This window comes from Hylaeus anthracinus, unplaced genomic scaffold, assembly GCF_026225885.1.
Source record: "Hylaeus anthracinus isolate JK02 unplaced genomic scaffold, UHH_iyHylAnth1.0_haploid 12002, whole genome shotgun sequence".
NCBI classification, from domain to species: domain Eukaryota; kingdom Metazoa; phylum Arthropoda; class Insecta; order Hymenoptera; family Colletidae; genus Hylaeus; species Hylaeus anthracinus.
Genome location: NW_026534349.1, coordinates 9,399,803 through 9,427,520, shown reverse-complemented (window position 1 = coordinate 9,427,520; position 27,718 = coordinate 9,399,803). Strand labels below are relative to the sequence as shown.

General features: G+C 43.9%; 3 protein-coding genes and 1 long non-coding RNA gene across 6 annotated transcripts in view; 2 read left to right on the top strand and 2 right to left on the bottom strand.

Annotated features, from left to right (window-relative positions):
• Positions 1–1,469: 1,469 nt before the first annotated feature.
• On the bottom strand, positions 1,470–6,781 carry LOC128892140 (uncharacterized). Its single transcript, XR_008461013.1, has 2 exons — positions 2,831–6,781; positions 1,470–2,784 (listed from the first exon to the last, which is right to left on the bottom strand). It is a non-coding gene; the product is annotated as an uncharacterized LOC128892140 (long non-coding RNA).
• Positions 6,782–7,491: 710 nt separating this feature from the next.
• LOC128892130 (uncharacterized) lies at positions 7,492–9,633 on the top strand. Its single transcript, XM_054152271.1, has one exon. It carries the CDS (start codon positions 8,554–8,556, stop codon positions 9,166–9,168), a length of 615 nt encoding a protein of 204 aa, XP_054008246.1. The 5' UTR covers positions 7,492–8,553; the 3' UTR covers positions 9,169–9,633.
• A 9-nt stretch (positions 9,634–9,642) lies between these two features.
• On the top strand, positions 9,643–17,645 carry LOC128892090 (sperm flagellar protein 2-like). The gene is made up of 9 exons (XM_054152193.1): positions 9,643–9,909; positions 10,222–11,278; positions 11,454–11,746; positions 11,959–12,414; positions 12,811–13,293; positions 13,408–14,072; positions 14,297–15,311; positions 16,003–16,242; positions 16,342–17,645. Exons 1-9 carry the CDS (start codon positions 9,652–9,654, stop codon positions 16,612–16,614), a joined length of 4,740 nt encoding a protein of 1,579 aa, XP_054008168.1. The 5' UTR covers positions 9,643–9,651; the 3' UTR covers positions 16,615–17,645.
• Positions 16,970–27,718, bottom strand: part of LOC128892113 (beta-1,4-N-acetylgalactosaminyltransferase bre-4-like) — a 94,071-nt gene continuing 83,322 nt past the window's right edge. For all 3 annotated transcript variants that reach the window (XM_054152238.1, XM_054152239.1, XM_054152236.1), the window contains exons 5-7: positions 23,760–23,943; positions 23,462–23,680; positions 16,970–22,488 (exon numbers count right to left, since the gene is read on the bottom strand). In XM_054152238.1, the coding sequence (XP_054008213.1) occupies positions 22,350–22,488; positions 23,462–23,680; positions 23,760–23,943 (542 nt within the window). In that variant the 3' untranslated portion in view covers positions 16,970–22,349. The remainder of the gene's footprint in view (positions 22,489–23,461; positions 23,681–23,759; positions 23,944–27,718) is intronic.

Genomic DNA, 27,718 nt, shown 5'->3' with positions numbered 1-27,718 from the left:
TGAAAATCAATGAATCTAAATATTGAAATTTTAGCAAATATAACGGAAAACCAAACACTGATAATTGCGCGTAAATCCGTCCATAGTCAACACCGATAGCTCTCCATAACACTCAAGGGTTTAGTACATCTTATATACTTGAAAGCATACGGTCACATAGAATTACTGCGATTGTAGCCTAATCCCGATAAGATTATTGCCTGTCTCGATAGTCTCGCTGGACGCTGTTGCGAGCAAGCGAAAAGCAAAGTCACTATTTTTCCACGCGTACGCGCAAAGCATCTTTCTTCGCGCCAAAAAAAGGACTCGGTGAACCGTGATTCCTTGTAATTTCGTCCAGCTCCTCGAGCCAAAAAGCACAATTTTCTCGACGCTTTCGAGACACCGAGAATTCAGCTCGCGAGCTTTCCTTGTTCTCGTCGGATCCCCTGTATTTCTGCGTATCGATGGAGAGCCAACGGAAACGCGACTGAGTCTAGGTATGGTTGTTCGGTCAGACATCGTCGGTGGTATCGACGTGCGACATGTTTATTTAAACTGGTAGATAATGTCTTGTGCAGCCATCTCCAACGATGACGCTTTGTAATAAAAATATTCGCGAGATCGATCGCGGTGTATTCGCCATCTTGTCGCGATTTCCGTTGGCGGTGGGAATTTCTAAAGATTTTTGGATATACGCTCGAGAATACGAGGACGAAGTGATATACTTATTGTAACGCGTAGATATACACATTATTATATAGTGGAACGGGAACGGGATCGCCAGGCTTCGGCCGTACGGCGTCTCTTCGCGTCGCGACGTCGAGACGTCGCGGTCACGGGAGCCGTTCATTCCGCGGTACGACAAGAGTAAAAGAAAAGAAGAAAAAAAAGAAGAGAAAAGAAAAAAAAAGAAAACGAGAACGAAACGTTTGTTCGCGTTTACTTCTTAAATTTCATCGTAGACCGAGAACGAATTGTAGTCGTAAACAGGTAATTAAATAACGTGGTAACGATTAACGATAATAACGATAGCAATAGCAATAGATGTAAATCGACGTAGCGCAGACGAACTAACGAGATTACAAACACCGGTAACGATTGTTGCACAGCCATAGAAGCGATCGGTGAAGCCCTTTCCCCGGACGAAAATAAAAATAAAAAAAGAAATAATAATGTAGAAGAGGAAAATAGAACGAAAGAAGGACGAGTAAACGTAACGAGCTCGGTAGATATACGCGAGAGATTTCACGATGTTCCCGACTTTCCTACGATCGTCGTGTAACGATCATCGCGATAACACGAACACGAAGAGCGACGAAACGCACCCTTGGAACGCGCAATATCGGTGCAACGAGACAACCGGAACGAACAAAGTCGAATTAAAGTAACAGCCGACAAAGGAAAATTGTAATAATAATAATAATAATAATAATAATTACAATAATAATAATGATAATGATAACGATAATAATAAATATAATTAACGATAACGCTAATGTTAATATTAACACTATCGATAATACTAACGCTAACGATACTACTAATATGACTAATAACGATAATAAAAAAAAAAAAAGAAAAGAAGGAGGATAATTGAAGAATAGTAATAATAATAATAATAATCGTTGTCCATGCCTGTCGTGAAGGGAAAACGAAGCATAAAAAAAATAACCGGGTACCTTCAAAGTGACGTGCCTTTGAGACTCTTCGAAGCGAGAACGATCTTCGTGCTCGCTCGCGGTGACAGACAGACGATTTCCGTGTCCCGTATTGCGCGTTTTTCAAGGAAAATGAAAAATGCAGTGAGAGTGAGAGAGAGAGAGAGAGAGAGAGAGAGAGAGAGAGAGAGAGAGAGAGAGAGAGAGAGAGAGAGAGAGAGAGAGAGAGAGAGAGAGAGAGAGAAAGGAAAACATACCAACACCTTGGCCAGATCTCGTTCATTCGGTCGTCGTACGTCGCCGCGAAAGCCTTGCGATCGACGTTGCGTTTCCGATATTGCGCTACAAATCGTATAGGGTACAACGGCGGAAGGGGGTGGGTGGACGTCAAAGACGCAGGATACCTTAGAGGAAACAGAGAGGGGATGTGGAAACGCCGAGGGTTGCGCGAGGGATCGAGGATCGTAACGAGATAGTTTACGGTGTATAGCAATCGGTTCAACGATCGGATCGATCGATTAATCCTTTTTCTTAGCGCGGTAAAACGGCGGGCGTGATACAAAAAGCGAGGAAATATTTTGAACGACTCGATATTCCGAGAGCAGCGGGACGGGGCTGGGAATTGGGAGGGGGGGGGATGATAAATTTGAAATAATAATAATAATGTCCATGTTGTTAAATATTAGCGATGAGGTAGTTTTGCGTATAGCGACGTCTTAGTTTAAAACTTAGTCCTTAACACGAGAGAGAGAGCGAGAGAGAGAGAGAGAGAGAGAGAGAGAAGAGGGTGCCAGGGAGAGAGAGTGAGAGTGAGAAAGAGTGCGTGCGAGAGAAAGAGAGCATCGAGGCGAGACAGAATACATATACACGAAGAAACTAACGCGCAAAGGTGGGAGATCGAAAGATCGGTGGTCGAATTAGGAAATGATAAAATATTACGTGACGAGGGAGGTTCCTCCGTGGTTCCTTCCTGACCTGATCTTTCCCTCTCCCATCCAGAGGTGGGCAAAACATTCTTTAAATGATGCATGGCGAATACTGATTCGAACCTGATTCTCTGTACAGCATTTTATTCGCAACGTTTATTCCGATCCAACGGGGTAAATGTACTTTTTGTATAATTGTTCCGTTTTACGTTTGAATTCTTAACGAAGTCGTTGAAACGTGTCTCGTTTCACTATCGTCGCTACCTTCACGATTTTTATTTAAAGTACACAGTTCTCTAAAAATAAGCAACACTCAGACTCGATAATCAGAGACGAATCGCGTCAAAATCATATCCGCTTACCTTAATCTCATTTCATAATTCAGACCTTTTATGGAATCAACACCTCATCGAGATTACTCTCCGATCTAGATAAGAGTTTTGCGCACCTCTGCCCACGTGAATCCACCACTATTACACGAACATACATACACATACATGCATGTACAAGAATGTGTGCGCGTAAACGCAGCGAAAGAGAGCGACTGAGAGGAAGAGAGACAAGCAAACCGACCGACGGACACACGCGTAAACACACGTACACACGCGACGCATAGTAGACGTAGATTAAAATTAGAATATAGATTTTTAGGTGGAGTTATCGAGCCCGTTCCTTCGTATTAGATATGGTAGCCCTAGATATGCCCGACGCCTCGAAACGAGACACGTGGACCGTTATCTAGCAACTAATCGCAGAAAGCGTTTGCTCCAACCTGCGATCCTTTTGTTTCTCATCGAGAACAAAACAACCTGAACGCAAACTCGTCGCTCGTCGACGCTCTCCCACGCGCTCACTTCTTAAGCAGGCTTTCCGCCGGAGTTGGACGTCATTCGAACGTGATCCAACTCCGCTTTCCACGCGATAATTCAACTGGCGTTAGTAATCGTTGCGACGACAAAGCGAGGATCAGGTGTACTTTATAGAACTTTTCCTTTTAGACATCGCAAACTTTCATCATACGAATACAGCAATTTTCAATTACTAACCCTCGCGATTTTCGCCTTATTTTCCTTGTTTAAATTACAAGCAAGGCTGCTACCGAGAAGTGCACCTGTTCATTACCTTCCTGGCGCAACGATCACTCCAATTGATCGAATTTGTATACCTATGCAAGACGCCATTGATCTTCGCAAGGGGAAACTCTGCCCTAGTTCTCCTTCTATCCTCCGACTTCGTTCTCGGTTACCCGAGTCGATCTGCCTCGATTCGAGTGACCGAGAAACGGAGAACGAGATCGACTCCTGATCAGCAATAAACCGTTTTTCCACGTAGCCGACTTTCATAGCGCGAAGGACAGCGTCGGCGAGACGACGGCTCGCGGAGACATTCATTTTGTACATTTAGAGGACGATCCTTTTGTCGTCGATCTCTCCCGCGGGCAATCAGAGACGCGCGATCGTCGAGCGCCAACAGAGCCCGCGATCGTCCACACGAGTCCCTAAACTTCGTCGGTAGGGCTGGGTGTGTCAGCCAGGCCCAAACGTTTCTCAAATCGATCGCTAGTCAATGGTGCGATCGTCTAGTGAGCAGGAACGTTGGGAACGAGGTTGATAAAACATTATAAATAAACTCGAATCGAGAATTCAGCTATAGGCTCGTCCTTTGTCTTAGTTTGCATGGTTATACTTAAGGCATGAAAGAAAGAAACGTTAACCTATGTTTACCTTTAAATTTTTAGTAGCTTACTCGACGATCGCAGCACTGATAAAAAAGTGGCCAGTTGGAGAAACTCGCCTCGTTAACGCGTTAAACGCTGGTCCTTGCGAAATCTAACTTTTTTTAATTACTGTTATAACATTCGAATCTGTACTCCCTCGTTTTTTGCTCACCACCACTTTTTGATCTCCACACACTTACGAAAGAAGACATTCGCAACAGAGGTAGAAATTGATCAGCCTCGCTCCTGGTTTTCTTATCTTTCATTCGTGCTTCTTACCACTGAACTTATTAAGGAGGTAGTCCTGCTGCAGGAGTCTCAGGACACGTGTGAACGACCGTGGTCGAAGCGAGTGCAGCGAAACGAACGGAGCCGTTTGGCGGGAGAACAATTGGGGGGTAGAAACCGATGGATCACACGGGGGTCGATGAAGAGAATGTGGTTTGCGGAGACGAACACTCCTACAGAATACCGTGCCCATTGTAGTCGCGCGATGCGTACACGTAAATTATTATAAATACTAATGCATTAATATTATCGACTATATATACATATATATATATATATAGTACTGTACATACAATTAAACGGCAAAACAATAACGATTGATTGATTGTCGTACGCCGCGTACGGCGACACCAGACTTGGCGAGAAACGTCGAAAATTGCGTATTTGTTTCTCAGCGATCGACGATCGACGAACGATTTAGTTTCGCGCGGGGATGACGAGCACGAACGAGTTAATGTAGTTATATATTGGGGCGGCGACACGATGTCAACGGTCGTCGATTCGCAGCCCCGAAACGGTATAAATATTATAAATACACACGGTACGACGAGGGTCGCGACACCAGCGACGAACGGTGATTTTTATTATTGCTAATTATTATTACTCTATTATTATCGTTGCAATTTCTTACTCGACGAGTCGTGCGATTATTATTATTATTATTATTATAATTGCTGATTTACGATTATTATTACGATGATTGTGAAACGCGGACGAGAGGCACGGTGAGGAGTATCGGCTCCGAGCGAAGCGGATCGTTCGCGAGTGTGGGGGAGTGACGAGTAACGAGGGACGAGAGGAATCTGCATACCTGTCGGCGCGCGATAGGACGGATTGTTGGTCTAGACTGACGTAGGGTTCCTAAATTAACGAAAACGGTTCACGAACGTTCGGGGAACAAGATCGACGTAGAGACGATTCGTCGAATACACGAAACGACTTCGACGTTTAATTGTTTATAAAGAGTGTGTTAAAGATCGATGGTCCATACTGTGGGTGTGCTAAGGGTCGAATTAAGATTTTATACAACCCTGAGTCGTGACTACTGTGATTATATATACAGTACAGTGTTCCTTTCTACTACGAATATGCTTACGGTTGAGCTCCTTTTTGAATGAATAATTTAAAGTACCTATATTACGGTAGTAATAGCGACAAGTGTAGGATCCTAATGAACTGCAAGCTTTATCGATTTTTACTGACGAAGCTTCGCATTTACCAACACCACCTTTTGTCTTACTTTGGTGGATACTACATGTACTCCAAGTATGGGTCACGAATTTTAGCACGTCCTTACAGTGGGTCGAACAAAATCGTAATGGAGACAATTAGAGAATCTAGTGCACTCGAGTCAGTGTTTCATTTAGTTCGTGTAACTTTTTTCTTTTTTTGTAAGGACAGAAATTAACAGAATTCCCTGAGACTACAATGTGCGACGCAATGGGAACGGTATTCGTTTGAAAAATACTTGTTCCACCTACTGGAAAGACCCCCGCGCAGGAAAGGATCAAGGAACGATCCTTTTGAGTCGACGAATCGTTCTCGCGCGTCCCCGCGACGGATCGTCCGCTTCCCAGGCTTCAGCGAAATACACCAATGCCGCGTCGAGGTATCCTCGAGCGTAGCGGCTCTTTTTCCGAATTTCTTTTTCTCCATAGAAATTTTATTTTTATTCCCGTACACTAGCGCTTAGAACGAAAAAAACAAAATGCGAGCCAGCGTGCGACCGCGAACGTTTACCCGTTTTCGAAAGAGACGTGCGAAAGGATTTTCGTCGCACACGCGCGTGCCTGCGCTTGTAACCAGGACTTCATCGAAGTTCGAAGCCACGTTTCTACGCGTAAAACGATCATCCTATCGTTATTTATTGGCAGATCCGAACCAATGCTCAAGCGATGCTGTTGGTTTAAAGTGAATAAAAGAAAAGCTGAGAAACCACCATTTTCTTTACCCGTCTTGTACCTATAGGCCTGTAACGTCGTGTATGTGCTGTGGAGTATAAACGGAATAAAGAGTACACACTTTTTTCTATGCATGGCTTATCACTTTTAATTTCATTCGGTCGCGAATAATGTCTCACCTCGCAGCTCTTTCATGCCCCCTGAAAGATGGAGTTCGATATTTTGAATTCGCTGCAAAAAGAAGGCAATGTCCTAAAAATGGGTATAATTTATTTACATGCATAAAATGTTAGCGAGAAACCTGTAAAATAAAACAATTTCTGGTGAATAACTTTTTACCAATGTGATTGCGAAACTATATTTGAATGACTGAGATTTTTACTTTGTATCATTGCGACAATCACGAATTAAGGTAAGTAAGAAGTACGAATCAAATTTTGGCCCAAATTTTACTCCTGGTATCAGGAGAACATGATACGCAAAGAGGTGGCACGAAGAATACCAGGTACGTATCGAAATTCTGGGGAAATTTTATATTTTGGTATCAGGAGCACATGATATGCGAAGAGGTGGCACGAAGAACACCAGGTACGTATCAAAATTCTGGGGAAATTTTATATTTTGGTATCGGGAGCACATGATATGCGAAGAGGTGGCACGAAGAATATCAGGTACGTATCAAAATTCTGAGGAAATGTTACGTTTTAGTATCAGGAGCATATGATGTGCGAGGAGGTGGCACGTTTGCGCCTACGGACAGGCAACCGGACCGACATATCTGTCAGTACCGATTGCCTATTTCAAGAGGCTAATTTTCGGTACATTTTAGGATTCTAGCCGATTTTGGATTTTGATATCAGGAGAATGTGATATGCGAAGAGGTGGCACGTGGAATCTTTGGTACGTATCGAAATTTGGTCAGAATTTTACTCCTGGTATTAGGAGAACATGATATGCGAAGAGGTGGCACGGAGGAAATAAATAAGATGTGTTTCTCCTTCAATGTATGTTTATTATAACATGTAATGTAATGATACAGAAGAATTAGAATGGCTTGATAAAAAATGGTAATAGTTTAGATCGTCTCATAACTTTGAAAACTTAAAATACATATCTTATTATGTGTACATGGTGTTAGGATGCGTTATAAGTTGTTACGATGTGTAAGGAGGTGTCAGGAATTGTTCAAAGGTGAATGAAAAGTTTGTGTCAGTAACAGGTGAAACAAAAATTGAGTTGACACCAAGGATGTGTGCCCCTACTATGCGGCAACATTTACGAACCGGTTTGACTGTTTGGTTGCCATTTCGTAGGCGCGGAGGTGCCGCTGCCGTGCAGCAACCTATTCTAGTTGTGTTGTCGGGTCGGTTGCCATCTTATAGGCGCAGTGCTGCCCCTACGGTGCGGCAACCATTGTGGCCGGTTTGTTGTTTCGGTTGCTATGTTGTAGGCGCAAGTGGTTTCCCCGTTACGCGGGAACCTATTCGAACTGTTTTGTCGGTTGGGTCGTCTTCTCGTAGGCGCAGGAATGTCCCCGGAATGCGGCAGGAAAATTTATCTCGTTTTTCATTTCGGTTGTCTTGAAGTTGCTGCATGCTTGAATTCGCAACTACTGCGTTAAATGAAACAATCTTTGATAATCTAATTCCAACTGTAATTGTATCAATTACAATTTTGTTTTATTAATAATTATCTAATAATAATTTTAGAATTTTATTATAGTATATATTAATACTTTCTGTATGTGAGTTTTGTTTTGATTAGTACAGTTAGGAAAGAACCACCTTAAAAATAAAAATTTGACGTTTACATACGTTCTGTTTTATTTTACATTTTGTCCATTTCGAAAGGCTGAACATAGAACATATGTATATTCTAGTATAGTGTCCTGTACTTGAAATCCTGAACAATAAACGCCACCTTCGTTCCATTTCGCGTTTGTTTACTCGATGGTCGCGAAATCCATCGGAGGTTAACGCTAAGTGCTCGAAAGATGTAATAAAGTTACCTTACAATTCAAAGATCGGGAAGCCAAATCCATTCGTCGCTTTCGAAGAACAGGACCTCGAACGTCGTTCATCATGGGCGAAATCATGCAGCACTGGATACAAGCGAGGCTGGGCATCATGATAGACCTAACGCCAGACGTTTTTGGGCACTACACCAAGGACGGTAGATTGCTCTCGAAAATTCTGTACAGCTACGACGTGATAAACCGCGATCAGCTGGAGACGATCATGGAGACGCAAGATCCTGCCCTGTGCAGAGTGAACCTTAGGCATCTGAAGGTCTGGCTCCGCTTTCTAGGCATCGAGTGCGACAACGAGAGCATCGTGGAGATCTCCTGCGGCAAGGGCACCACGTCTCTGCGGTTGTTCTACAAGGTCTACCTCTGTTTGGAGAGCAAGGATAGGCTGCACTTTATTACCCTGCAGAAGGAAAGGGAGAAATACGTACCCACGTCGAAGAAGTTCGAGGTGACTGCAGTCAACGAGGATCCTCCGCCTTACCAACCTCCAGACCACCCTCTTGCGAAGAAACTCGTGGAGGGGAAGAAGACCATCGAGGATCACCGTTTCAAGTTTCCCATAGCTCTTCGAAGACTCAAACGGGAGAGAGACAAGCTACAAACTTGGAACTCATATCCCATCGTGCAGCCCGTCGAACACTGCGTTGCCGAGGTACCTACAAGGTAGCGAAAGGTAGCGTGACACAAAGCAGCAATGTAGAGTGTTCTTGGAAATTGGCTCCATTGTTTGCAGGTAGGTTAACAATACTCGCGAAAAGACATCAAACTTTCAAATCGAGGTCTTCTAAAATTCAACAGTGTTGGCGGGTTGCGCGGAAGGCTGCATAGGCATGCAACAGTGTACCAATAAATTAAAGGAAAATAAAATCCTATTTCATTCGTCAAATAGGAAACCCGCAAACAGATGGGTCATTATATAAGAACATCCAGTATCTATCACGAACACTCGCGTCATCTTGAACATTTTCCCTACTTTCCACGGCCTTGATCTGTCTTTCTCTCGCAGACATCCGACCCAGTGGATACACTCAAGGAAGAGAGCGCGGAATTGGATCGTTTCGCACGCAAGCACCGAATAAAATCGCAGAAATTCGAGGAATACGACGACACCTTTGGCAAGGAATTCGAGGAAGTCGCGGAGGATCCGCTGATGGCTAAGGCGTACGTCGATTGGCTCAAATGTCGCAGCAAACGCGAGGCAACCACGAACATCATCAAGTCGAAGATGCAGAAAGAGTTACTGTCGGAGCTCTGGGAACGATTAGCTCAACAGCAAGAGAGAGTTTTCGATGAGGCGATCGCAGCCAGGGTGCTGAATCAGTCAACGTACGAGAAACGAATTGTTACGAAGTTGTGCGAGGTACGCAACCAGAAGAATATCATGGCCGAGAACCAGATGATCTTCGAGGTTAGCTGAAACATAGTACATTATCCAAAGACTTCTTTTTTCTTAAATGTCAGCATAGGTCGACGTTAAGTCTCGCGTAGCTTGTAAATGTAATCCTCCCAGATTCCCTATACATAATGTATATGTTAAGTTTGTAGAAATAAAGTTAGAAGTATCAAAGAGTTGACATATGGTTGCTTAGAGTAAATGTGCCTTGTTTAATTTTCCAATACCTTCCTAACATTTTCTTTTCGTTAATTACGCTCGATGGTACATGTGATCGCGAATTACCACGATATACCTCAAACATAAATAATCAAATAAATCCCCAAGACTATGACGTCGGAGGCTAACGAGACAAAGATGCGCATGGGCTTGGAGCGCGAGAAGGACCAGGCCAGCAAGCTGCAGAAGGACTTCGAGATCGAGTGCCAGAGAATGTGCGAGCTCAGGCAAAGGCTTCACGAGGAGAAGCTGCGAAAACTGCAGGAGAGACAATGTCAATTCTGTCGCGAGACGGTCAAGGAAGTGATCAACCTCGCTCTGAAGATCGAGGACTATCGGCAAACGAACGATGGCCACGTTCCGGAGACAATTCTGCGCGAGTGGAAGACGATGTTCGTCAGGTGTCAGCCGATCGCCGACGACGAAATCGAGGTCGAGATCGACGTCGACACCGACACAGATAACGAGGAAGAAGATTCGTTGTTCGAGGAGATCTCGAAGATAAAGCAGGAGAGAATCGAGGTGCTGCAGGACGGCCTCTTGGAGGATTATCTCGAAACGAATCCGCCTTGGGACGCGTTCGCGCCGATGGTCGCCGAAGACGCTCGCGAAACGTTCGAGTTGGGTCGCGTTGTGCTCGGTTACGTCGTGCATCGTCTTCTCAACTACATTCACGCGGATATAAATAAACCGCGCCCCTCGTTGCCGAACGCGAAGAACGCCGTGATAATCCTCGGTATTGGGAATCCAACAGTGCACGAGTCCATCAGGCAGTTGCTGCAGAACAATGACATTCATTTGGTGAGGATGGAGGACGCGATCAATTACTGTCTCAAACAGTACAAGGCAGAGATGTTGGACGCGGAGTCGATCGATTTGAACATAGTCGCGGCAACCAACGAGGTCGTGAAAGAACTTCAACGAGGAAAGCAACGGATCTCTTGTTTGAGGAAAAGACGGGCCAGCTCAGGGTCCAAGTCCGAAGAAGCCGTGTCGCGGAGAAGCAGGTCGTCGATGCCTACGACGAAGAATGATAGTCAGACGAGCAAGATGGATAGGTTGAGCAAAGAGGAGAAGTCGCATACCCAGGAGAAACAGACGCAGACTCCTAGGAACTTGCCCTTTGACGATCTAGATCCTGTGTTGAGCGACTCGGCGTACATCGGTAGGCTGCTCGTGTATTTTTTGATCAAAGTATACGGAATGGTCCATAAACCTCGATTATTGCACTTTTTAACCTTATTTTCTTGCAATAATCAAGGTTAACTGTGCGAGAGGATTACCGTACTATAATTAGACATTATTTTTGTCGTTCTTGTATCCACCGATGATTGGAACAGGTAAGTGGGCTTACGAGTACCTCACGTTGGGCGAGCCGATCACTAACCAACTCACGACCAAGATCTTGATCGAGTACCTGAAGAGTCTAGATGGTGCCAAAGGCTGGGTTGTGGTCGAGTACCCGAACACGTACGAGCAAATGTCGCTGCTAGAAGCAGCCCTGACGGGTTCCAAGATACCTCCGGACCCTGAGCTCCTGGATTTCGAGGATGTTACGATCGAGGATGTCCAGTCCATCTCTCCTAGAATCGTTTACGAAGACGATGTCGACCCTGTCCCGTTGTACAGGCATGTAGAATGGAAACTCTTACCAAATCTTGAAAATTGATTTCACTTGTTTCAATGATATACTCGTCATGCGTAAAATTTAGTTACCACTGGTTATCTGAAAGTGTGTTTCACATATTAATTTGAGTAGGAGAAGCATAAGTGTAATATAGCTCGAATGACAAACTTCACTTTTCTCGTTTGCAACGGATCGATCCGCGTTCCTCTTCCAGGCAGTCGAGAATCGTGCCAGATCCGATCAAGAGGATGAAGGATATCCCTGCGACCACGTTCGCCAGGTTGTTTGTCAGAGTCGAGCAGAAGCCGAAGAGCTTCGATCACGAGGGAGAACGTTACGAGAGGCTGAAGAAGGATACCCCCTCGATAGACAAGTTCTATGCCTCTCAGAACGTCGCTTATCTGCTCTACTACACCAACTTGGACCTAACGACCTTGAAGACGTTGGCGAGACTCGTAATTGGAAAACACGTGCAGGGCAAGTCGTCCGAGGAACTGTTCGGAGATGCCTTGAAGGGCCACGATCGGGCCAAGGAGCCTCGCAGCACTGGCTCCAAGGCTCCTGTGGTTAGACGCATGCTTCCTGCGACAGACCTCGAAGAGGATAAAGAAGCAAGCGAAGAGGAAGAAGAAGAAGAAGAAGAAGAAGAAGTGGACTATGCCAGAGGCGATTTCGTAACTTGACATCCTTTAACATATTACACCATGATTTGAAAAATAAATAATACTAGACGAGGGAACTATTCCTTACTTCTTGTGATGTCTTCGAGTCATTTAAGAAAACACTCAGTGTGTCTTACAACTCTTCTCGTGAGACAATATTAAAACGATATTTGTAACCTCGATTGCTCCTACTTTAGAAATAAAAATCTCCTCCGTAAATACATTTCTGTAATTCATTTTCTTGAATACCTTTATCTAGTATTATGTATTTAGCTTCCAAGGACCAACCAACTCACTTTGCCTTCGAAAATATTCTTTTTACCAAACCTAGACCTCCTTGCTAGACACGATACGATCTCTTATACCTCGCATCATATAATACCTACAGATCTAAACAAAAATTTCTAGTTGAACTTAGACATGCGTCAACCTAGACCAGGGGACGCTAACTGGGAATGGATCGAAATCCCGTTGCCCTCGACGCTCGTGGAATGTTTGGCGAGCCTGTGGGAGGTCGCTGAGAAGATGTACACCGAAGGTCTGAAGGAGCTGTTGTTCCTGAAGAGCGTGCACGCATCGGGCCTCGTTCCGTACAAGGACTTCATCGCGAGGAACGCGTGGGAGTTCATTAAGAGACCGTGCAACAAGCAGGATCTGTTGAACGAGTTTCATTTCGCGTTCAACGAGATCGACGAGGACGCCAGGCATGATCTGGACGTCAAGTGCGAGCTGCATCGTCGAGTGGCCGATTTCCAGGCCCAATTGTGGGACATTTGCGACAAGAGGAGGCGCGAAACTGAAGAGGAACGTAAACGGTTCGTCGACAATGATTGGACTGTCTTTGAGGCGATGATGTTGTTCAATGTTTACGTGGGGATGGTTCAGGTTGAGGTAGGTCGATGATTGAATGAATTTTTTCTAAGCTTTGGACTTGAAATACTTCTGTCTCTCTTGACGATACAAAGATACGTCGCAAGAGGAATGTTGATTTTCCAATCTATACAGGTAGACTTATTCATCGACACGATACAAATGGTTCAAGACTACTACTTGGGAATGCTGAAGAGGCCCCTGCAAGAGTCACGTTTTCAAAAAGTCGTTCTGAACCGAATGCAAGTGGGCGAAGTCGAGCCCGTGAACTTTCAAGAACAGCCAGAGTCTCCGAAGCCCGGGGAGAGATTAACAGATCGGAAAGGGGCGAAACGGTTGAAGGGTGGTTCGCCTAAACCGGTTGCTGCTTCTTCCCCTCCGCCGGCGCCGGACTACGCTCTTCTGCGAAAGGAAATCAACGACTACTTGCTCGACAGAAACAAACCTTTTCGGAATTCGGAGGACGTATGCGTCTTCAAGACTATTCTAGAGAACGTCAGATTTGCGAGGAGCATCGTGGACCGTCTTTCTGCATTGGTAGACGAGATTCTCAAGAGAGAAACGACAGCGATTTCCAAGACCAAAGACCTTACGATCCATTCCACCGATTCGATCGCTATCAAGGCGGCAGCCAGAGGACACGATCTCGCGCTGGAATGGCGGTATGCCTTCACGTACGAGGTCGATCGAATTCGTCTAAGACTAGACACGATAGTCGCCGCTGCTCGATCGGAACTCGCTTTCTTGCTGGAGTCCATGCAAAGGATCTTCCATCGATTCTACGACGCCATCGTGGACAGGTTACTTTTTCCCATAATCTAGCTTGCTTTTCATTTTTGTGGATTCTCAATGTTTGGTCACAAAGGTGGCTGTGTCTAAACTGCTGGACAAAATTAGCGGAACACTTTTTTAAATGTTCATAATTATGAGAGTTTTTAATCGATTTCAGTGAAACTTCTAATTTGAATTTTGGTAGAATCAAATCGTCTTTTCTTTTACTTAATAAAACACGTGACACGCGCAGGTACTGGCACGAGATGAAGAGCGTGAACGATATGGCGGACGTGTTCTGTTTCGCCATCGAGGAAGGCAGGTACCTCGAGAAAGAGATGCTGCTGGAGGACGACCATTTCGTAATTCGATCAAACGTGTTCGTGATGAAGGTGCCGTCTAAGACGCTGACGACCGTGAAAGAGACCGTCTCGGACACGCGATTCAGAATCGCTCAGCTGGCACGATTGATGGAGATATTTCGCAGGGTCGCTCCGTTCGGGAGCATGTCGGAACGTGCTTTCGTTTATATTCTCCAGGACGTGGCGAGCCACGGGATGGAGGAAGGGGAGGAGATAGCCTTGCCTTGCTGTTGGTACCGTCTTCGACCTGCCGATATCACGACTCTGATCGACAGGCTGTTCGAATCCCCTGATTACGTCGATTGGCGGGAATTCGTCGTTTACGCGATGGACCTGCCGATCCCGTCGCATCGTGACATTCTTCTGGCGAGGGATCGGTTCAGAATCCAGGATCAGGACTTGAAGGAGGTCGTGACCGTCGCGCAGTACCTCTGGACGTCGTTGTGGTTCCTCGAGAGCACCGAGTCGGCCGTCGACGTCTTCAAGCTGCTCAGCGACGACTTCCAGAGAAATCGTGAGGAGCTCTACGAAGCAGAACTCTATCACTTCGATCGCGAAAGGTACGGCATGTCGCAGGATCGATTCAGGAATAACTCGACCGCTAACCTGAGGATCTTCGACTCGACCCCCGAGGAAACGCTCAGGATGATCCTGGCCAAGGATCTGTTATGTCGAATGTACATGGTCGATCGACGCACGGTTAATTACACCGCGCTGCTGTTGGCTTTGTGCAAGGACGAGAGTCCTCGCGAAGGATTCTCTAAGGCCCTCGCCCTGGCGATGGGGAGCAGAGTGTGCACCGACGTGGAAGAGGGTGAGCGGTACGTGGAGAAACTGTACGAGCAGAAGCGTGCTGCAAGGCGGAGTCAGTTGTCGCGGGAAGCTTCTCGTCACGAAGCTAGACAGGTATAGTTCGCACCTCAGGAGTTGGCGAGGCAGGCAGTTCGAGTGGCTGTCGCGTGACAGCGACACTTTTAATCGTTTGTTTGTATGTTGTTATAGTGCTTGCAGGGCTACTTTATTCGTCCATATGTATTGCACTTTTCTGATACTTTTTCTTACGAGACCTCTTTTTGCCTTGTCATCTTAATTTTCCATTACTTTATCTTACGCCACAAGCTTTCGATAACTTTTTATATTCTATGACTACTCATTGTAGCCATAGTAGTTGGTTTTCCGCTATCGTGTGAGCGTGTATGAGATAGTATATCAAAATGCCAAGAGTATATTCAAATGAAGAATATGTCACAGAATGTAATACTTTCCATATTACATCGATGTCGAGTTTCCATCGATGCAGAAGGTGACCATTTTGAAATGATGAAAAATTCTTAACGAACCTTGTACGTTAAGAAATATAAGTATACTAAGGAGCAGTTGTTTGTTGTCTCATAGTATCGTGAGAAACTAATTGGTAATGGGTCGATTCTTGGTGAAAGGCGCCATTATTGTCTGTTATGGATGGCACTAAAACACCAAAGGGGTTTGGTTCGATTAGAAGCCTGGGGTCTTTTAGAACTTAGCAGTCTATAATATTTATAGTAATTCTCTTACAAAGGAATCCTAGTATATTGAAAGGAATGGTGGGACGTCTTAGATAACCGAGGAAATCGTTCGTCGCCTGATGGACAGAGTCGAAGAAACTATCGGGTGGTCGGTGGAAAAGCAGTCGCTGGAGAAGCTCGACGACACGACGTCGGGACTTGTCTTCGAAGAGGAGATGGAACACGAGAGGATCTCGATAATCAGTTCGTCGATTTTCGGCGAAAGCGAATTTAAATTCCGACCCACGGATCAAGAAGACGTCATTTACTGGCTGCCCCTGGACGTTTGTCTCGTAAGAACATCCCTCTCTGATTTTTCTACAAACGAAAGGATTTAAAATTTATCGTGTCTTCGTGTCTACTGTATTCTGGTTTGCTCGATGTTATTTCAGACGGTCCTGGCTGCCGCATTGCCGTGGCACACCTTGAAACCGGAGATTTTCGTACCCTGCCGTCCGAACCTGCGGGATAGTTTAATTTTCGTGTACCAGGAACTGAAGGACGAGGACCTCAACGAGGGGGAGAACGTCGTTCTTGCCCATCGACTTCTGAATCACGAGTTCATGAAGCGTTTGTTGAATAGCGTCGGGAAGTTCACCGCCAGGAACGTGGGGAAAATGGTTCAGGAAATTCTACGAACGAAAGAGAATTCGAAGTCTGGTTAAGTCGCGGGGATTTCTCTTGTCCTTGTTCCTTTCGTTCGCAAGTTATTAATAAATCAAAGGACAAAAATGCACCCTCACCTTTGCCTGTTACTATTCTTCAAACATACATTGTATTTATAAAATATGTATTACTACCACTTTCAAGAGAGCTAAGATAAACTAAAAGGAATATAAACGACGGTAATCAATCGTTCGATAATTCCCAGTACGCGGCCAAGGCAGGAACGAAAGGGTTAACAAATCTACGCGCGCATTTTCCTCGGGAAGTCTAACTTCCCTGATTCCGCGACCTCGCTTACTGGTTAGTCTGAAAAGAAAAAGAACGAACGGATCAGGAGTCGCGAGGTTAAGAGGATAAGCTTTAACAAGATTTATTGTTTCGATACATCACGAGTGTAACCTGTGAAAAATTGTAATCTTCCAGGTAAATTGAGAAGATACCATGTTTTACGTACACGAGGATAAATGTTTTTTTTCCTTTCCTTTTTTGCGTTTTTTTGTTGCTTTTGTGTTCTATTTTCTCCCTGTCCACGTTTCACGCTTTAACGATGGGCTTATGCTCTTACGGCGTACAAACGCGAAGTTTATAAAATGTCGTTGACTTTCGTATCAAACGTTTGGTATCGTAGAAACAGTCCTCGTGCTCGTTTACTGTCCGCGAATACCTTAATGCCTCGACACAAGCGACGGATTATAATAATAATCGTATGCGTCGGTATATACCGCGTTTACGCGCTCGCGCGTACGTGTATCAGACTATCGATTTACCGCCACATATAAATACTTACGGTCTTGTTACTCTACGCACTTTATTTCGATCACTATGTTGTCTTTGTCGATGAAATATTAGTAATTGCGCGCGTCGCGCGACACTTGGAACGAGCGTTAACCGGAAATCAACAAAGTATGTACAACGAGTCGCAGAAGTGTTCATACTATTGACTTTAGACTGTTTACAACCTTTTGGGGTAAATGCTGAGGGATCATTATCGATCAAAATCTTGATAAAATCAAATTAAAAGTCTGTATGTTTGCAATTTCTCCGTGACTATTACTATCGTTGTTCAATTCGGATGAAACAGTTGTTTTAGTACTTGTACGCTTCATCGTCTCGGCGCGCTGATGACGCTAAGTGTAGCACCAGCAACTATCTACTGTTTGGTCCATCGTGTAGTGGAAACATAATCAGGATTTCGATAGTGAATATTTTACGTAAATCCATTTTTCTGGTCATATTGAACGAATACAGTATACATATTTATCGATAAGGATCCCAACAAACATTTTGTTCTAGAAATGCATCATATGCGTTGGAAGAAGTCAACGGTTCAGGGAGTATGGAATATTTCTGAGGCTCGCTACAAGTCGTCGAAAATGTACAATTTATCGTCCTGCGTACACGAAACGACTAAATAGAAAAATAAAAGATTTACCTCTCAAAACTCGTACTTGACGCATCGTTCACAACTCACGCGAGAATATCTCTTTCACTTCGAACACCTTATATCCGAGGAAAACAAAAGTGAAATCTAATTGTAAGACTACTAATTCGAAGAAAAAAACGAAAACGTTCATTCTCAATACGCGTCGATAAAACACGTTAGACGTTTCCCGACGTCCCTTACTTATCTCGACTACCTATGATATTACCGATAGTATTCGATAACGATTATTACGGTACAGTGTCCTTAATTGTAGGATGAAAATCGCTTCGAACTGCGTCGTTCGCGTGTATCGTTCTTCTCCGAGTTCGATCTCCGTTCGACGTCAACGAGCCCGTCCAAGAACTTCGCGCAGCGAACAGCGTCGGATATCCGATCGTTGCGAAAAACGACCAACATCGATCACTTCTCCGATGACGCCGTTTGATAATCCGATCGGTAGGAACGAACGATTAAAGGAGCGCGCAGAGGATACCGTTACAAACACAGACGACGTGCGAAAGGCCTCGATGACGCTTTGCGTCGCTCGAAGCTCGATAACATACAACAATTAAGTAATTTCCATCTTCAACGATTATTTAATTGGACGTCAAATTTCCTTACCCTTTCGCACCTAAACGATCCAACGAGCGTTGTTTCGTTTCTTTAACGCTGGCCGATATTGCCAATCGCGAAAAACAATGGAAAAATAATTTTCGATCAGTTGCCACCTAGAGTTTCCTATTCGTCGACGCAACGTTGCGCGTTCTCCAAATACATATATTATTGTGTTAAATATCGTTTACATTTTTAAACTTAGGTGGGAATATATATCGACTGATTTCGAGTAACGTGCGCAGCGATTCGAGGAATCTTCAAGCGACAGTTTCATTTCTCGAGGGCCGTTCGCACGTAATCGCGTAAAGGAAATTGGTCCGACCTTACCGCGCTCTCTCTCGTCTCTCGCGAGATTTCTGTCGCCGCAAAGAAGGTGCATTATTCACAGCCCGTACTCTCACCCTTAACGATTTAAGTATTGATTCCAAGCGATCAAACGTGGCGCGCGTAACCACATCTCCCATGGTATGCGTGATATGTTTGTGTTTCTTGTGTTTCTCGCCTCCATTGAAACGCACTTTCTTCCATCACCCACGCATCTTACGTTCGAAAGTTATTTATCTAAACGCTCGAATTCGGAAAACACACCTGAAACCTTGGGAAACTGACCAAGAGGGTTCGTATGTCTAAATTTTAATGGTCGAGGAATATGCCTTTCGATATTCGGATCCAAATTTTTTTACTTTTTGTGGTAATATTGCCTCGATTCGAGAGGCCTATTTTCCTATTGTAGATAACAGCAATCCAACCTGGATTGTTTGTTTCAAAATAAAGTTGTACAGGTACACAACATTTTGTCAAAAATGAATAAACCGGACTAATATTAAATTATACTAAAACCCTACGAACTTATTCCTCGTCCCAGTATGTACCTCGAGCCTCATCTTCGTACGACTTCACCCAAACTAATTCCAAACCTCGAATTTAGTCTTCCAAGCTTCCAGGTCAGATGTCAATCAATTTCGATGATAAATTACCTACCGATGGATGGCACCTCCCAATGATCGAGCGTGCGCGAATATTATCGGTCATCGTGCGAAATGTGTGCATGTACGTGCCGTGTATGTCTGTGTATGAGTGTGTGTACATATAGGTTCGAAGGAAATACGTATAAAATGCTAAACGACGAGCGTTCTCGAATACGCAGAGTTCCGTAATTTGTTCGCGTTACACGCTTAAGTACCGTTTCCATTGTAAGTCCGTCTATACAAGATCACTCGGGCGTCCAGTATAGAAATAAACCTTTCGCGACGCAATTAACGATACTTATTTGATCGATGACTACACGAATCCCAAACCAAAAAAATAGGCTTCTCTTCCCATATTCGGCTCGAGCGCGCCGTGATCGCGGACTTCGAATAGCAGTTTCCGTCGATCGAGGAATTCGATGCTTAAAGAACGCGTCCATCGAACGACGATTCATCGAGCTAGATCTCGTCTATAAAATGTTCTCGCCGCCACGCTTATGGTAGCTAGCGGCAAAAACTCAAACAAACGTACACCGTTTCGCTGGAAGCTATGAAAAGTAGTTCACGAACGAAGAACGCGATTTCCATCGTCTGTTCTACGCCGAACGCATCGCGAGAGTCCTCCCAATAACGTGTAACGTTTACTGGTGGAACCTACGATCGCGTACTTGTATTAAAATTCACGTGTCACGGGCGTGGCTGTGAAAATTATCGCGAAGAACAAGTATACACGGTAGGACTTCCTGCTTCACGTTACTTGGATGCAGGGTAGGTAGGTAGAGAAGTGATGAGTGAATTTTATTTCATTCTTTAAAATTGAAATTATTTCTTGGCTGTTTATGCATTCGTAAATTAATTAACATTCGAACTGAACGTACAGAGCTACTAGATATTTTCATAAGAAGAGAGTAAAAGTCGAATTAAAACATAATAAAAAGCAAGAATAATAAATAGACTGCGGATGTTTATGCATTTGTGGCAAGTGAAAACGTGAGAAAATGTATGAAATATCAATAAAATATATGTTGCACTGTTTAAGAGATAAGGCATAATTAAATCTGAATTCTTATGAAATAGAAATAGAATAAAGAAATAAAGAAATAGAATTATAATTATTTTGAGAAGATAGATAACTTTCAAATACATTGGAAATAAGAAGCAATAGTGGAAATACCTGTACCTGAATTTTCTCGTGAAGCAGAGAGCCCCAATTGATATCTCGAAGAAGGCGTACAAGTTGCAAAGGCAAAGGCGTGGATATCCCAATCAACCGCGCCGCGGTAGCTTGGATTTCTGGCTAAAACCGAGGGTATTTTTCACTGGAACTGTATCGAGTCTCAACGATAAAAAACAAAAGAGTATCGCGCAGAGTCCGGTTCGGCCGCAAGAAGCAACGCAAGCACGATTCGCGCGAACTCAATGGAAGCCAACTGCGCCGCCTGCTGCGAAACTGTCCTAGATACGCGCTGGTCAAGCGGAAACTCGGGCTACTAGCGTTTCGCGTAACGCGACCGAGGAAGCCTCAAACTTCTGCGGACCGTACGTACTCGCGTACGCGTATACGGGGTGTCTCGCCTAAAAGAAGACACGCTAGTCGCGACAAGACAACAACTATATCATTTACATTTAGATTATCGAAGCATGAATACATCGCAACGAGTATTTTCGTAGGATATTTTTCCAAGGCCATGGTTTTATGTTTTTCAAGGTTGAATAACGTCTTTTTCCTTGGTACGTTTTTAGTATCGTTCAACTTTATGTTACCAGTAAGCGATCCTTGATTCCCCAAACTTGAACTTAATCGTGAAGTGTCCGAGTGGCTTGGTTTAGGTGAGACACTCTGTACATAGTGCTAGACGTATAAAATAGCACATGACGATTCTCGGAATGCAACTAATCATTGCAGTCATTCGGATTTTATCACAACGTAACATTATAAAGTCATAATGCAATCATGTTCCACGATAAGTTTCACGATCGCTTATTAATATATCCACATCTGCGAAATCAGTAAAGTTACTTTACAACGATCATACGTGCGCGATGATATATCCTACTTCCGCGACCAGTTTCATTCGACGAATCGCCGTGCTCCAATTATGTTCGGCGCCGTTATACCTCTAGTGGACTCCGAAAACGACGTCCGTGGTAGGATCTACCCTCGTTTTGCACGTTTCTCTTCTCTTTTGCACCTTCCAGCTCGTTACTCACGCGCGCACACGCACACAACACATTCTCCTTTGGCACGTTAGCTCGTACGCTACAATTCTACCTTGCTCTCTAGCCTATCGTTGCGATAAAAAAATACGAGGAATAAAAATATATCACGTAACAACGTTTCTCCCGTTGGCGATCGCCGCCGAGAGAAACAACTCGCGAGGATCTTAAGCGGATGCAAACGTCGACGTTTCCAACGTTGGCGTTCCGGGACATCTCGGAATCTCCTTTCGAAAGGTGTGCATCGTCCTTGAAATTACCTGGAACCGTCCACCCACGTCTATTACCTCCCATTCGCTCGAACGTCACTCGCGACCGTTCGAGATCGTTCCCAAATAACCAACGTGTCGCACAAAGCGTATTTTCCCTTCGGCTGCTCGCTCGTTTTGGTACGAGCGAATCGATTCTCGGATCAGTTCCCGTACAGTCGCCGCCCCGGAACCGAACGCGAAACGACGATCGGCCGATCGACGTCTCTGGGCCTGCTCCACTATCCGATCCAAGACAGCCATCAGCTGGGCTGTGGGGGCGTCAACTTCACCAAAAGCCACGTGTACAGTTTCGGCTTCTGCTTGTTCACCAGCTCGTACTGAAGGTCGCTCAGCCCGTCCGTGGAGAACCGCTTCTTGCCCGTCTTCAGGTACTCGTACCTGAGTCAGATGGAATTCAACGGTTAATGAAACGATTCTCGCCGGACTGAGGATTATACCGAGTCACGTGATGGTACGATAAGGGTGCTTGAAGCTTTTGCTAAGCTAGAGGTCTCGCGCCGACCATCTGCGTGTTTAATTTAGTTAAGTGATGATAATAATAGCACTATCATTTTAAATGCAAGGACACCACGTTTTGATATCGCGGGAAAATGTTTAGCAACGAGGTAGATTTAACAATATGTAACGAGAATGAGTTACAGTCAGTCCCATAATAGTATTCGTACTGCATCTGTTCAAGTAATTTGTCTAATTTAAATGATAGGCTCCATGTTTTCGAATCAATTTTCCATTAAAAATAGAAATATGAATGAACTTCGCACACATTTGCAATTACGAATTTATTTGGAAACAAAGCATTCATTTAAATTTAAATTAAACAATTTTTTTTAATGATTATAGAGAGTACGAATACTTATGGGACCGAGTGTATTTTTAAATATACGCCATGAAGACCTTAATCCTCAACAGTTAACACGGGGTCATTGGTGTCTTCTGATGTTTCCGACTATTTAAACTATAGCAAAAATTCTGTAAAAATTCATGGCACTAGCTTCAGGTGCCTATGTCTACTAGAAAATTCGAAACGTTTTTGTTTTTAAATTTATAACTTTTGACAAAAGAGTGTTATTTTAAAAAAAGTTGACAGCAAAATAAAATTGATGGCCTATATTTTCAAGGAAAATTAATATGCTTTAGATATCTTGACGCTAAATGTTTAATTAATCTCCTTCAAACGTTCTCGATTACTTTCTCTCACGCCTAACACCTGTTTGGTACCCAAATGCTTTCTATGCGAGCCACTATTATTAACCTTTTGCGTTGCTAATGGATGTACCGAAATCAGAAAATTTGGACTGGGAAGATTTAGAAAGGATTAAGAAAAATCGACGTTTCAATGATCGAAGCTCACCTCTTGGGGTTGGCCTTCTCCTTCTTGTGCGTGAGCATCTTGTAGCGCGCGACGTTCGCCGGGTACCGGGAGATATGGAGGCCGTGGGCTTTTATCCTATTGGCCATGTCGTCGTCCTCGCCGCCCCAGCCCCAGAACACGTTGCTGAATCCGTTCACCATGTGGAACTGTTCGCGCGACATCGCCGACACGCCGCCGAATAAATCGGCGTACGGTAGCCTGCATCGACAAGGAACGTTTCGATAATTTATTTTCAAACGCCACCTCGGAACGTCCGCGGAAAGAACGCGCGGTTTACCTGTATTTGAACTTGTCGACTGCAACCGACATGTGTCTGGGCTGCTCGGGACAGGTGTAGAGATTTCTATCGTCTTCCGGAAGTAGGTCGACGTCGTGAAAAATGAAACAGTCGAAAAGTCGTTCCCTCAAGGCTTCGACGTAGCCGACGTTCATGAGCATCGCGCGGTTGAAGGACTCGCTGCCTGAAAACAGAATGAGAATCGGGGTTAGCTTTTCGGCGACGCCACTTTTAGCCACTCGCGTTCATTTGTAGCTGAATTTTCGTGATATTTACGCGTGACAGTGCTTTAGGATCTTGCTAGGAATTCAAGCTTGATTTTCGCGAGCTATGCAAAATAATATAGCTTTGTCCAATCTTTGCGAAATTCGATAAACTTTCAAAGCTATTCCTCGCAATTTTCCTCTGTATTTTCGATTTGGTTTTCCACGAAAAGTCATCCCCTTTTCTGATACACTACGGTTAGTTGAACATCCTCTGTCCAGATAACTGTGTAAAGAATACAGTCAAATTTCGGCTCGGATCGCTACTCTTTCAGTATTTTTCGGACACACGCGAGCGTAAAGAGGCACAAAAGCTTTGTGTCTTTGACATGCAAAATCGACGAAACAGGTTCTCCAGTCCATCATCGACGGAGTATTGACTCTGTCCCTGCTGGGTCCTTTCTGGACCTTGTAGTTAAGTTCAAACGATTTCCTTCGGTGCAACGATTTAAACAAAAGAATTGTCTCGAATTCCTCTTCTTTCTTAATAGACAGTCACAAAATTGCCCTTATTTTCTTGAATATGCATATTCTGTGTCTTCGCATAAATTATGCTGTTTCGCTATCGACACGATAGGACGATTGGAGACAAGGAACGCGTTTATTTGCGCGGGATGCTCGGTGCATTCGTTGCGGATCGACAAGCTCGATTTTCTACGTTGTACACACATGTGCATACATGTAGGTCAACCGAGGAACAACGTAACGCATGAGATCGCATGAAAAGGGAGAAAATGGAGGGTGTCGCGGGCAAAGAGAAGCTGATTTCAAAGGCGGGACGCATCTACCATCGGGTACCGTTGCCTAGGCGCATTTCACGCTTCGACTACCGCCCGTCTATCCGATTAGTTCCGTCTAATCCGGACTATTCGAATGGCTCAATAATCGAATCCTCGGCAAGCATTTGTTAAATCTTCTGAAAGATATTTTCAACTCTTTCCTGAATTGATTTTACATACATCATATTCTACCACATCTCAGGAAATGACGTTCCTTTTCAAATGTCATAGGTTCTAAAAATTATAATTTTCAATGAGGAAATTAGACTCTGTCTAATCGTTAGTTTCATTCGATCATAGAAGACTTACATTTCGTCGCTTTTCGTTAAAAATACTCTTCTTTGTCTATTAGAGAAATCTGTCTAAATTATGTTTGATATTTCCAAATGAATGTTTCGTTATAAATATATACATGAATGAACTTTACACTTGTATGTATTAATAATGAAATATTTATTTGAAAATAGCAAACCAATCGTTTAATTTAGACAGATTTCATTAATAGACATACACATCCAATATAAAATTTAGCAACAAAAGTTGTATAGTAATAATTTACGGTGCATATTAATTATTCATTGAAGGCAGTATGTGTCAACATATTTATGAACGAGTTTGTAGAAGATCCAAATATTTACAAAACCGACTGTAAATAATTATCCTGAAGAGAATTCCACGAAGGTAGAAACGTTGAACAAGTATTGTATTCAGAAACACGAGGAACTATCCCGTCCAGATTCTCTAGGACGTTATTCTAGAGAACGGCCGGTGTCCGACATGGTCCTTCTACCGACATTCGAGACCTAACCGTACCACCGCGACTCGATCGACTCGTTGTCTTCGACGACATCGTTATCGTCGACTGTTCGCTGAGTACGATGGGGAACAAAACGAATCTAGGAGATGGAGGGCGAAAACAAACGCCCCCGGAGCTTTTATTAAAATCCGTTGGCTGCAGCCACTTCTCATCGACGATGAATGCAAATGAACTCCGGCCCGCGGGTTTATTATCGCCCAAGAAAATTCTCTGTCGAGGGGCTTGATTAATTTTCACGTTTGTTGCTAGACAGCCGCGCTTAATAGAATCCCGACGATCGATCACAATTTGATTCGATAACCTCCGGGGATGGCCCCGAGCACGGACAGTAAAATCGCATTATTAATCTAATTTGACGTACATTCCGAGAGTATAATTCAGTCGCGTTAACGGACGACGCTTCTCTCTCTGCATCTACTTAGACGGAATGGGCAAAAACGAACACGACCTTTTTCTCCGAGAAGGAGTAACGGTTATAGGTCGCATTAAGGATAAGAGGATGATGAATGAAGACTCGAGAGCCAAAGAGGGGGAAATAGCAGCGACAAATCGCTGGACGTTATAGGTATACGATCTCCTTCGCTTGGGTACTTTTCGCCTTCTTACCCTACATTCAGGTCAGTCTCCAGAGATTTTAACAGTTCGATAATTAGAAGTAGACGTTCCGCTGCATTAATGGGCCCGTTTGAAAGGTGAATTTAACGTGTTTCGTCTCAGAGAAATGGAAGTTTCTGAGTCGAACGGAAATGTAAAAGATACAAGGAAGCTGTATTTTCTCACGATTGGCGCTGTATCTATCAAACTGTGCAGAATTTTGCAAAAGAAGCATCAGAATTTTTGTTTTAGTATTTTTCAATCAAAAGGATTCTATAGAACATCCTGTGATAAATGGAGCTAGAGTGTACGGCGTTTTAAAGAAGTAAAAATCTCAATTTCGTACGTTGTCAATCATTTCGATTAGATTCAATAATGTAGCGTACGAAGTGCCCTATTCGTTTTTTACGAGTCGTGAGATGTTTGAGAAGGTAAAACATGAAATCGAGGAATTTTCACGCGATGTTTGCACTTTTTCGGTAAAACTGTAAATCGTCATATCCCCGGTGCTATTTATGGCAGGGAGTTCCGCGAGGTACAACTTTTTTCCGCCGAAAAATAATACAAGAAAAATTGTTTCGCTTCTTTCGCGAGATTTTGCACGGTTTCAAAGAGATAGCGCGTAAACGGAAAAAATGTAGCGCAGCTTTTTTTACGTTACCTCTGAATTCTGAAAAAGGAAGTGTATTAAAACGCACCCTTCGAAACACGTTGACTGTCGGAGTTCGTACTCGTGAAAATTTTCACGGGGCCACAATTTTGCTTTTGTTCAACTGGAAATTATTCGAGGGGCTACTTTTCTTTTTTTTTTTTGGGCCAAAAACTGGATTTATCAGTCTTCTTTTAATAATGCTTTCGGTAATTCACGCTATGACCACGTTCACAATAAATAGAATGAAATTATTTCTTGTTAGATTTAACCACCAGGCTCGTCTCAATTGTGTTAACATTCTGGGTTCGACCGTCTGACATGAAATACAATATAATGAAATATAATGAAATATAGTGAAATATAGTACGTAATTTGTAAACAAATTTAACAAAGTCTTTCATCTACAAATACAAATGAACGTACCAAATGTCGAGTGTTACTGTCGAATGGTCGCAAAAAATCACGAAAATTGCCTCGAAGCTGCTCCAAATAAAAGAGTACCTCCTCGACACCTCAATTAATTCTTTCAGTTTCCCAACGAAAAGTCCTGTTAACCATGTACGAGTGGCGTTCAACGTGTGAATGCAACCAAGTGGCCCCTTCTAATTACTGTATTTTGAAAAAGCTCTCAGGACCGGTTTATCGCTGCAACGAGCGACGCAATCGATCGTGCGGATCGCTCTCGGTGATTCCCCGTTAACGAGACATCGGCGACCGCGAGGGTACGTTGTTCCCGTACGGTTACGGTAATAGGTACCTCGAGTAACGTTCCGCGACGCTCCCAACGAATCCGAACGATATTAACGGTGCCGCGGCGAATCCACGACAGCTGCGACTAATTGCATTCGCGTCTT

What these genes read in the sequence shown, in the direction of transcription:
- LOC128892130 (XM_054152271.1), top strand. Translation starts at nt 8,554, where the DNA reads ATGGGCGAAATCATGCAGCACTGGATACAAGCGAGGCTGGGCATCATG.
- LOC128892090 (XM_054152193.1), top strand. Translation starts at nt 9,652, where the DNA reads ATGGCTAAGGCGTACGTCGATTGGCTCAAATGTCGCAGCAAACGCGAG. An exon ending in GAGCGACTCGGCGTACATCG is followed by an intron (nt 11,279 to 11,453) that starts GTAGGCTGCTCG and finishes TGATTGGAACAG; the next exon opens with GTAAGTGGGCTTACGAGTAC. An exon ending in CTCGTCACGAAGCTAGACAG is followed by an intron (nt 15,312 to 16,002) that starts GTATAGTTCGCA and finishes GGGACGTCTTAG; the next exon opens with ATAACCGAGGAAATCGTTCG.